Source organism: Ascaphus truei, chromosome 11 (genome assembly GCF_040206685.1).
Source record: "Ascaphus truei isolate aAscTru1 chromosome 11, aAscTru1.hap1, whole genome shotgun sequence".
Taxonomy (NCBI): Eukaryota; Metazoa; Chordata; class Amphibia; order Anura; family Ascaphidae; genus Ascaphus; species Ascaphus truei.
Genome location: NC_134493.1, coordinates 50,622,072 through 50,634,417, shown reverse-complemented (window position 1 = coordinate 50,634,417; position 12,346 = coordinate 50,622,072). Strand labels below are relative to the sequence as shown.

Sequence of the window (12,346 nt, the reverse complement as noted above, 5' to 3'; positions counted from 1 at the left end):
AAGTTAGTTTTCCAAATACTCACTCTTCCAAAAGATAAATATATGTTGGCATGGGAGAAAGATCTAATGTTTCTCTGGACTTGGGAGGACTGGCAGGAAATTTGGTAGTCGATCTCCAAAAATCTCAATTTGTGTTATCAAAGGGGGGAAAAAAAAACTAATGTACAAATTGTACCCTGGTCAGACTTTACCCATTTCAAAAACATTTCCCCTCTGTTGGCGTGGAAGCAATGGCCCGGGATCCATATTACGTATATGGCGAGCATGGCCCAAGATTAAACAACCATGAAACTATGTGTTCCACTAATGAAAGATTTACTTGACAAATTTCCCACCCAAGATTCCCCATTATATCAAGTAACCCAATCCTGAATCTAGTACAACCAAAAACAAATATCTTGAATGTTACTCAAGACACAGACTCTGAACAATTACAGTTTGAATCAGGGAAACCGGGTTCAGTTCCAAGTGTCAGCTCCTTGTGACCTTGGGCAAGTCATTATCTCCCTGTGCTTCTGGCACCAAAATCAGATTGTAAGCTCAGCTGGGCAGGAACGGTCTGCAACAAGTTCTTATGTGCTGCGTATCGTGCAAGTTCCATTTGGGAGAAATGTACTATATAAGTACTATATGAAATAAAGTCATTACTTGCACCTTTTGAACACGGATGCAACAACATTTTGGCTATCACCTACATGGAAAAAATATCATATTTACATGATACCACAAGCAAATGTGTAGATATCTGGGGCCCCTGGTTCTTGCACAACGCAACAATATCAATCTAACCCAGCGGTGCGCAAACTGGGGGGGGTACAGGTGAATTTGTAGGGGGGGTCGTACAGGCGGTTACAGAGGCCCAGCGCTCTTCCCCACTGCGATACATTTAATTTAAATGCCCTTACCTGCTGCCAGCCAGGCCTTCGGCGACGTGTCGCCATGGCAACGCACGTCAAATGACGAGGTGGGGCACATGATCCGTGACGTCATTTGACGCACAGCCATCGGAAGAGGGGGGGGGCACGATGCTGTGGCTCCCAGGAAGGGGGCCTAAGCGCAAAAAGTTTGCGCACCGCTGATCTAACCCACTGGAGGAAGTTTGAATACCAGCCAAAAAAACTGTGGCGACCTCATTGTTGTTAATGCTTGGAATGTGTCTTATTGCAGATAAATGACCCTCACCCACTCCTACCTTTCTTTTTTTGTATTTTGTCTAAATTTCTCCCTTCCCTTTTCCCACCACTTAAGCATTTTACTATTTTAAAGAAACTTTTCTACTTTGTATTTTCTTCTTGAAAAAAACTTAGAGTGCTAAAGGGAAATTGAAAGTTTATTTAAAAAGGTAGTGGTACTATAGGTGTGTAAATAAAAAGTGATATTCTGTATATTGGAGTACCATTACACTTTGACCACTGGAATTGAATGAGATCTTGCACTCCAGAAACACTCATGCAGACATCCTTGTATCATGCCAACAGGGACACATTAAAAAATAAATAAATAAAAAAGCCACAGGACACATTTACCAAGGAAGGCTTTATTTTTGCCAGCATTGCTAATTGCACAAAACTCACTTATTACCCACCCCTCCCACCCAATATACCACACTATTTTGAATGACAAAACGTTAATTATAAAACATAAAAGTCCCACCCCTTTCACAACTCCCCCAGCCTGCGACAAAAAATAATAATAAAATAATTGAAAACCTTGTTATTCAATAAATCAGATCAGCAGGAAAGCAGTCGTTGCGGTGGTAGGGAGAAAAGGTATGGTGTGTGTGTGATCAGAAATCTTAGGCAGGCAACAGTTAAGCATCAAAAACAGAAAAAAAAACCTAAACAGAAAATAAAAACCTAAAGTAAGAAGCTTGTGTGTTCATTATATTTTCCACAAAAGAGCGTTGAATGCCTCTTAAGAAGCGATGTTGTATGACAAAATAATGGTTATGCCAAAGCAACATTTTCGGGTCACCTGCAGTATACCATCCATAAAATCCTTCCAGATTGTTCTTTATAATCCCTGTGTCCTTTGCTTGAACACTGAATGGCCCATTTTGTCAAAGACAAAATCTATTCAGTAACTGGCAATTCACAAGGTCCAAAGTGTTTGTAGGTTAGTTGTTACCTTCAGCTACCAACACGCAAAACAAATAGGGCCATATTTAGTAAGCAGTGCTTTTTCTACGGGATACCTTAAAAAGACAGCTTCTAGCCTATTCACTTGAAAGGGCTGTTATAGGTCGAAAGGTGTCTTATAGAATAGCACTTTTCAGTAAATATGGACCTTAATGTTTAAAAGCTCTAACATGCAAAATCAAACTAAAAAATGAACAGTGCTCACCAGACCAAATTACTTGGCAACTACAGTAAGTAGATTGAAGATAAATGTAGAGTAATCATCTTCTCCTTTAGCCACCTAAAGAGATTGTTGACCATTATACAGCATCACATCTCTATATTGTCAAATAACTCAAAAGCACCTAAATTACAGTAGTTTTGGATTAAATGTGCAAGTCATCTAGTTCTACATTGAACTTGCATTGCGTTACTAGGTCAGAAACATCACCAAGACCTATTGTCAATGGACACAGCCTTACATCAGTAAGATAGGAGGATGATCACCTTTACAGCTTGCAAAAAATATTTAAATTTCCCTATTCAGTCACTATTTTATTCTTTATATACTGCATAATTTCAGCTCAGGTTTTTTGTGTGTGAGATGCATGTGGACAGAACTAAAGCACTAAACATACATTTAACATGAAGTTCTGCCACTCCTGACATTCATTGAGCATTAATCAACCCTCCCAGTGTGCTGTGTTTATAGCTTATTGGAAGAAGGAATTGTCCATAATAGAAAAGAAAATGTCCTTCCATTAAAAGAAAAAGTGAATTCAAAAGCACAATAAAAGCTAATTAAAAAAAAATTAAATAAATAAAGACATTAAAATGGTAAAGGTTTTAAGTTAAAGAAAAATCGGTTCTCACTGTAAAAAGAACAACAAAATAGCTGCCATTAATAATGAGAGGGCAATGGCACTGGGTGGCGACTGCAATGATTGGGTAAGAAGAATGCCACACGTAACATGTCAACACCACAGGTTGTATTTGCTGATCATTACAAATATTTCCTGCAGGTGTGGCTCAATGTATTTCTAATTCTCGTTAATTCGGGTCTACGCCACGGCCCTTGAGAGATCTAGCTTTGCTTCTCAGAATAGACTTACTGAAACATTTTCTACCACGAACAGTTGTGACTATGAGGGGAGGGGGGGGGGGGGGGAGGAACACAACTACCGTAATTACCATTCACTTTGTATTTACTTAAAGTAGCTTTAAGTAAAGCTAACATTTTTCAAGATAAGTAATGAAAAGGTGAAAATGTGCAAGTAACATAACGCAGTCAAATAAATGTTATATCCTGACAGGAATCTTGTTAATGTATGTTCATTGCAAGTTGTGATATTTTTAATGGACCAACATGAACGTTGTACATAAACATTGCGGTGCATGAGCCTGCAAACTGCACAAGTTTCTTCTCTTCCAGAAAACCGGAAGATCTACTGAAAATGTGTACAAGTACAATCATGTTGGTTCACTGCAAGATATTGCAATACACAACGCAGCCACACTTCTCTGTTGTAATACAGATATTAGTACTCATAGGCTTAACCAAATACATTTATCTTTAGCATCCAGCAGGAAGGCTTAGATAGACCCTCACCAATACAGCACAGAACACAAGAGTTTGTAACAAGAATGGAGGTGCGAGGAACAACATAGGTAGATCAGAAAAAGCAGTACAGCAACCAAACAATGACGACAAGCAGATGAAGGGCATTAGTAAAATGCAGGGGGTCAAGAGAATATTGTGCACAATAGAACTATGTAAGGAATCTTCTCAGAAAGTAGTCATCTGGAGGACACACATTCTCGTTAAAACCAGGATGCTGGTGTCTGCAAGTCAACGTTCATATGTCCTTGAACAATGAAGTGGTGAAACCGCGGATGATCATGCACTGGGATTTGCTTCAACTAGTACTTCTGCGCACCACTGTTACCAAGAAAAAAGGGACGGGGTCCAGTATGCTGAAGGGGAGGAGAAAAACAGTAATGATAGCGAGCTTCCCCTACGAATGGTTGCAATTAGTGCAAGGCTGGTCGGATTCCAGCACCCACCTCTTCTCTTCCCCGTCTTAGGGCCATCGGGGGGAAAAAAAAAAGCTGATGTGTTCACAAGTAACAAGAACTTGAGCTGTGGTGCTGAAGGTTGGAACAAAATAAAAAATAAAAAGGGAGGAGGATGAGAAGGGAGACAGGGATGGACTGGTGGTGTGTTAAAAACAAGGTATAGAAATAATAATTAATCCTCAAAACGATGAAATGAAGGACCTAGTGTATGTAGGCCCTGTATACGGCAGACATGTCGTTGTCAGATTGGTCCAATGCTTTTGCCCGCTTATAGACCTGCAAGGGAACAAAAGTATAGTATTCAGGGAGGATCAGGGCTACAAATGTAATTTAAAGCTGCACACCCAACCAGTACAGGGAAACAGTGGTTTAAATGTGATGGTACTATATGATAAAAATCACAAGTATTTTCAATTTTTAGGAGCCTTTTATTTTCAACCGTAAAACTACTATTTTCTAACCAAATGCTTTTACAATCCTGCTCTAATGTCCTTTCTGACAACTACTCGTGAGCCCTAAAGTCTACATGTTTATGGTCAATCACTACTTTGCTTATTTTAAAAGACTGATGCCATGAGAGAGAAAAGACCACTGGTTTTAGTGCATTTACTGTTGACTGCAGTACAAACAATAATGATTGTAAACCCTTCAGGTTTTTTTTTTTTTTTTAAATATAAATGTGTGTTATTTACACAGCACTTTGTAAACTAAAAAAAGCCAAGCTGAAATTCACCCTTCACTGTCTGAGAGCAGTCATCAATCCATTGAAATATTGTACTGTTTGCATGTAGTGCCATCATTGATAAGTCCCCAAAACATGGAATAAATATTGATATTTCTCCAAAACAGATCACAATCTGGCATGTGACAAAAGCCGCCAGCCTAGGCGAGACCGACACTTAAACCCTATCGCTGTCTAGCGTAGTATGACAATGTGATTGACCATTGTATGACAAGGTTGGGCAATATACCAGTACCATAGTAAGTCTGCGGTAATAAAAGCCCTCAGTAAGTCGATATCAGAGATGATTTATTACCGCGGTGTTACTTGGTGCTGGAGTGTGGGTTTGCAGGTGCAGCTCCCGAATGTGGAGTCTCTCACTGAGCTGTCACACAGGATCCTCTCACTCCCCTTCTCCCTCCCCTCTTTGTCACACTGTTTCCAGAGAGGGAACAGCATCTGGCAGCTCTGTGACAGATTGCATGCAGCAAAAACCAGGTAACAATCCCCAACAAGGTCCTGCGCCCTCCCAGACCTGGGACTCCTAACCCCTACACCACCCACCACCCTGGGACACAACCTCCCCTCCCTCACCTCTCCTACGCTTCCTTACTCATGACCCCTTTCTGCGCCAACCTATTAACCCTTTCACTACCAGAGGCAGGACATTGCTACAGGAGGGATTTACATCACATTTCTCTGCAAACAGGGTAATCCCTTCATGCCCAAACCCATTCCATGTCTATGCATTTACATATAGTTACATAGTAGATGAGGTTGACAAAAGACATACGTCCAAGTTCAACCTACGCTACATTTAGACAGATACTTTATTCTATATCTATACTTACAGTATATTGATCCAGAGGAAGGCAAACAAAAACTCCAGTAAAATATCATCCAATGATATCTCATAGAGGGAAAAATAAATTCCTTCCCAACTCCAAGAATTGGCAATCGGATTAATCCCTGGATCAACATCCTTCCCATGTTTACTTATTTGGTATATCCCTGTATACCTTTCTAAAAAGATATCAAAAAAATTCTGAAGATATCTATTGTATCTGCCATCACAGTCTCCATGGGTAATGAATTCCACATTGTAACTGCCCTTACTGTAAGAACCCTTTCCTTTGTTGCTGATGAAATCCCCTTTCCTGCAGCCTTAAAAGGGATGACCATGTGTCCTTTGTACTGTCCTTGGGATGAATAGGTATTTTGAAAGCTCCTTGTATTGACCTCAAATATATTTGTATATAGTTAACATATCCCCTCTTAGACGCTTCTTTTCTAATGTAAATAAATCTAATTTAGCTAGCCTCTCCTCATAAATCAGATTATCCCTCCCCTTTATTAATTTGGTGGCTCTTCTCTGCACAATCTCGTTCCATGAGGTTTTTTCTAAGGAGTGGTGCCCAAAATTGTACTCCATATTCAAGGTGTGATCGTACTAATGCTTTATAGAGGGGCATAATAATGTTTACTTTCATTCCTCGTTTAATACAAGATCAGCTCTTGTTTACCTTTGCAGCTACTGCATGACTTTGAGCATTATTGCCAAGCGTGCTGACTACAAGCACTGCTAAATACTTCTCCATCAAAAATTCACCAAATGTATCCCCATTTAATTTGTAAATTGGCTGTTTATTCTTGATTTAGTGTCATCAGCAAAGATGGAACCTTTGTTCTCTATGCTAATCTCAAGGTCATGAATAAACAAGTTAAAAAGCAGGGGTACAGTACCAATCCTCAAGGTACTCCACTCACAACTTTAGCCGAAAATGAAAAAGTTCAATTTATTACAACTCTGTTGTCTATCTTTCAACTAGTTTTCAATTTTCTTTTCTTTTTTTTTTGTTATTAAGGTACTTAAAGAACTTTAGGGTTGATCTTTCTATTGCAATCCTTTTTTCATTATCCATTTTTGCTAATTTAGTTGCCCTTTTGCAATTTTTGTTACATTCCTTATAATTCTGATATGAAGCCTCCGTCCGTTATGACTTTAAAAATCCCATTTCCAATTCCTCTACCTGTTTATTTGCCACATTGGTTTAGACTTGTGCCTTATCAGTGTATACCCTTGGGTAATACATATAAAAGTGTGCTTTGCTAACAAGATTTTAAAAAACTGCCCATTTCACATTCCCCCCCCCACAAAAACATCCCAATAGATTCCTTGTAGATTAGTCTTCAATTTATTAAAATCTGCCTTTCTAAAGTTTAAGGTCTTTGTTGAACCCAAGTAATCAGTTTTTTGATAATTTATTTCAAATGAGACCATGTTATGATCACTGTTACTCAGATGTTCCGGGACTTGAATATTTGTCATTACTTCTACATGGTTTGATATTACCCAATCCAGTATTGCCCCTCTCCTGGTTAGTTCCTCAATAATTTGGATCACGTAATGGTCTTTAAGCACCCCCAAAAACCTGTTTCCTTTTGTTGTAACGCTAATCTCATTGCCCCAGTCTATACCTGGATAATTAAAATCACCCATAATGCAAACATGACCCTGTTTTGATACCTTCTCCATTTGCAAAAGTATTTTGGCTTCCTCAATCTCACAGACATTTGGCAGTTTATAGCATATCCTTACAAACATCCAACAGATCACTGCGATAAGTATACTGGTCCTAGGAGGGACTGCCCGTTTACGGGTGAATTAATCTTTAATCAATTGGGTGCCCTCTTGTGGTGTATCAGAGAGGGTCATCACTTTTTTGGTTTGTTTTATAGGGGAGACGAGTGGTAAACGTGAGCCAACGACAGAGGAGGGAGGGTGTACTTCTGGTCACGTAACCACAGCAACATCACAACCGTGATTGCCACTTGCCGGTACGGAAAGGATTAATAAGCCAACATTAAGATGTTTAAAGAAAGCTCTTGTTTTGCCTGTTATGTGATAGTGTTCCTTTAACCATAATGAAAGCCACAGACCGCTTTGCTGTAACATGCTGCAGGGTCTTTGATATATTAGGGCGCCGAGTGGATGCATTTTTTTGTTACCTCGTTGGCTGCAGCTGCCATGGGGGTTGGGTGGTTCACAGAGTCTCCGAGCGCAATAGCTAACCTCAGGTCCTTCTGGATGTACTTCAGATAGAAGTCTGGTTTGAAGTTCCCTTGCAAGATGTCTAAAAGCAAAACACAGCAGTTAGAAAAACATGTGCGTTTGTATAAGGAATTCTGATGTCGTACGACTTTTCCTTTGCGTATTAGTTCATATTGACCGTAAACACACAAGCTTGTGTGTTCAATGTTTTGAAAGCACTGTACAATAGAACTCAAAAATAGGCTAAAATGTGGTGGTCCCTATAGTCTGGGCTTTTTTTTTTTAGATACAGGTTCAGTATTTTTAGGTTATATATACATACACACATGCCAAATACAGCTTTGTGTAAGTATGGTAGTGTGAAACAGTGGTTTCTTAAAAAACAAACAAACAACCCATAATTTTAAAAGACCCCAAAAGACTATAATAGTGTCTAAATGTCAACGCCTGCGGTTTAGGATGACTCCCTCTACTCCACCAGGCAGCACGGACTCCATGTTTAACATGCAGAATACAAAAGGATCTTATGGAAAGAATCACAGAGAAAGTTCTACTAATGTCATTCATTAAGTGTCAGGGTCTTGGTAGCCCCATTCATTTAGGTTTTAGGCATACAATACACATTAAAATAAATAAAATCAGGGTTAAGTGGGGGGGGGGGGGAGAAATCATCACCTACTGTACAGTATTGTGATCAAATCATTAAAAAAATAAAATAAATTGAATATGCTAGTGGAATGACTTCTTTGAGACACTGAAGCTCCAAAGAAGGCAGATAATTGCACTTCACTGCATTTGCCTACGTCTGCTTCATCCCAATCCCATTTCAGATCTTCAGGCGTAGGGGAAGCAAGGTCGTTTTATTCATTTTAAACGTAAAAAAATAACACCATATTTCATTTGTAATAACATTTTAAAACCAAAGTTTGTATGCATTTTAAAACCAAAAACGTTAAATGACCTTCTTCCTACTGCACACAGTTCTGTATTGTGATAAATACAAATTTTCTGCTGCCAAATAGGTTAGCATCAATTGCTGACGCTCTGGCAGCTAAACAGGTTAATATGGTTAATGTGAGCCATTTGTTGTCGCCCAACCCTGCCTCTCATTGGAAGAATAGGCATGGATAGGAAGACTTGTAACCTCTTCTCCCACTGTTACCCCATCATCAGAACAGCCCTACGGAAATAAGGATGGGGGGGGGGTTCTCATACTTTGGCACTTTTGGTCCAGGAAGATGCTGGCGACCTGCCCCTGATTTAGGATGTCCAGCAGGGTTTGTTGGGACTGGCCAGTGACCTGAGCCAGGGTCATGCCTTCCGCTATTGTGGCCATGAAACTGCCCTGCACCATGTTGAGAATCAGCATCATCCTCGCTGCGTTGCCCACATCCCCTGCAAGACAAAAAGGAGAGCAAGCACTTACTGTATATGATGTCAGACGGACTGGAGAGTTAAGCAATTACCTTTACTTTGCCTTTCGTATCCTACTCATATACACATTATTATGGGCAGTTCTCCAGCATTCAAGGGAAAAAGAAAAAAAGTGAACGAAATGTTTGATTTATCCTTTGCAAAAATATGAATACAAATCTAATTATATACAGAAAAAATAAATCAGAAGAGGAAACAAAAAAAAGTATATACAATATCTGAACTATGTATTGTTAGCCTATTCACAACTCACTACAGAACACCACACTGATGTATAACAAACAACCTCCATTGCAAGCAAAGCACCTGTCCAGGTCCAAGTTTCAGGGCAACGTTTCAACGTAATCAAGCCCACTACCCTGCAAGGAGTACAAATATAGGCAGTTCTTACTGTAGGTGTCCGTATGAGGGTCAGTGATAGTCTTGTGTGTGGTGTTGTAGCTACTGCCCATATTGCTATGATTCCAGGAGTGCGGATGGAGCCAGGTCTCTCGCCATGCACTGCATAACCGGTTCATAATCATTTTGAAAAATCTCTCACCAGGGCGCAGTCTACAGAACAGCTCTTTATTTTGTACACATTCTATAGGCTTCCAAATCTTGCACAGAAGAGATCATAAAATGTTCTGTACACTGTATTGACGGGAATGTTGATTTTTTTTCCGTTTAAAGGGTACGTCCCCCCTGCATGTTCCTCTATTTTACTGTACAGTTGGGATGTCTAATTGTACCTAGTTTTTTTTGTTTCTCCCATTGCTCCATGATTTTCTTTATTATTTTTTCCTAAAACATGAGCCCAAAACCTAGATTAATAGACATTATTTTTCTGATAAGATTTAGTCTGCATGGAAAACAGCTGTTTGCTGCCTAACGAAGTGGAGGAAGTGAAAATAAACAGGCGTTGTCATGTGGGACACGCTGCAAGCTTTGAGGCTCTTTCAATAAAAATGTAATTAAACAGCAAGGGGAAAAAATAAATAAAAAATTAGGTCTGTAATCAGCTTTAACTCCTTGAGTACCCTATGATGTAGCAGCTATGTCACGGGAAGATACTGTGGAGCACTGACTAGAACAAGGAAAAGAAGAGACTCATCTTCAGATCATTGGGCTTTGGTCCCGCTTGCTACTGCAGCGCCCGCTGTGGTGGACGCTGCAGGGACGAGAGCCCTCCCCTCAATGGCGTCGGGCCCGCTGCGAGGGGGGGCCGCAGCGCTGTGGCGAGAGTTTCTCCCGCTCTCAATAGAATTCATAGCAGGACTCGCGACGGAGCGATAGGCCACGCCCCCGGCGGTTCAGCCAATGAGGGCGAACCTGCCGGGTGAGGTCATGGCCGCGCCCCCGTCACGCCCCTTCCCGGTCTCCCTGCAGCTCACTGCAGACCGAGGAATCGGCTGCACGCGCCGCCAGCCTCGCGAGCGCGCGTGCAGCGGAGGTACTGGGACCGTAGCCTTAGGCTGCGTCCCTGCTAGCGCTGAGCGGGCACAGATATATACAAGTCCCCCGCTCACGCTGTGCGTGCTTGTGCACGGGCACACACGCACAAAAAAAAAAAAACTATACTACCAGCGCGCTCAACTACCCGCAATGCCCCACCCTCCCCCACGCGTAAATGCAGGACACCTGGCGCTCATGCTTGGAGCACTCTCCAAGCATGAGCGTGCTCAGCGCCAGCGGGGACTCAGCCTTAGTCACAATTTTCTGGCACTCAAAGGGGTAAAGGATCACATGGAGCAAGCTTTTAAAGTAGGTCATATTCAGGGGGGTGGAAGAGCACGTTTAATATCGCTTGCTCATCATCAACATGTTCTATTAGTATGTAAAGAAAGCTAGAGGCTATTACCAGCCGATCGTGAAAATATGCAATTAGAAAAATTGGTGCTGAATACTTCCCGAGAGAAATATTGAACTGTTATTTTTGTAGGTCCTTTTTTAAAATCAGCAACTTATCTGTGTAATCTGTTTCCTTAGAAAGTATCAAACACGATTTACATAATTGCATCCGGAGAAAATGCTTTCCTTTAGGTGCGCCGAATACATGTATATCAGCGGAGAGTTGGTAGGGGTTTGATTTCCTAGGGCTTCTGTACGATGTCTGGATGTCCAATGCACAGACAAAGATCCCTTCTCTTCCCCTCCCTTTGGTAACCTCCTGACAGCACCGATGGGCAATGCATTGAGAAATACTTCACTAACCCCCCAAACACCCCATTTTGAAGCCTAGATGAAAAAGAAAAGGTCTTCCTTTCACACAAACCAAAAAGAGCTAAGCGTTTACTTGAAGAATGATTACATTTGTTTCAAAATCACAATCCTTCTTAGGTAATAAAAAAAAACCCCCATTGTGTAAACACCTCAACAATGTTATCATATATGAAGCAAACATTTGTCTATTTCAGCCAATTTAAAAACACATGTGTCTTAGTCAGAAAGCCAGTACAGATGGGGGGAGGTGAAGGGGATTCATACCCGTGCCAACGCTTCTTAAACACACAGTGACATCAGGTAGAAGGCAGGAGTCAGTGAATAGACAAATACCCCTCCCATGTCAACTCATCCGGTTTTAAAAGATTACTAAAAGGAAGGACTTACAAAAAAAAAAAAATATATATATGCAAGGCTGCCCAATTTTAGTAAAAATGGTGTTAATCATCCATATCAAACTCCTTTTACCACCGCTGTTGTATGGAGTTGCAGGCCACTCCACCATGTAAAGGGTTAAACATGTCAACGCTGGCAGCTCATTTTGTTCCTAGGAGGGAGTTAACCCATTCAGTGCACTATTTACAGCAAACACAAGTCATGAAGGGCAGCACCCTCGAAGTCTTATGACGGTTTTGTACGTTTCTAGTGAGCGTTCAGGGCTACATAGGATGGCCAATTGCACTTGTGTGAGCGCTCACAGGATTGCGCTGTCATATAGGTTTCGTGGCCACAGGGATGGCAAGA

At 40.9% G+C, this 12,346-nt stretch overlaps 1 protein-coding gene across 6 annotated transcripts in view; it reads right to left on the bottom strand.

Moving 5' to 3' along the window:
- Nucleotides 1–1,777: 1,777 nt before the first annotated feature.
- GLYR1 (glyoxylate reductase 1 homolog) overlaps nucleotides 1,778–12,346 on the bottom strand; it is a 49,201-nt gene continuing 38,632 nt past the window's right edge. For all 6 annotated transcript variants that reach the window (XM_075566176.1, XM_075566170.1, XM_075566172.1 and 3 more), the window contains 3 exons: nucleotides 9,182–9,361; nucleotides 7,924–8,048; nucleotides 1,778–4,469 (listed from right to left, as the gene is read on the bottom strand). In XM_075566176.1, the coding sequence (XP_075422291.1) occupies nucleotides 4,395–4,469; nucleotides 7,924–8,048; nucleotides 9,182–9,361 (380 nt within the window). In that variant the 3' untranslated portion in view covers nucleotides 1,778–4,394. The remainder of the gene's footprint in view (nucleotides 4,470–7,923; nucleotides 8,049–9,181; nucleotides 9,362–12,346) is intronic.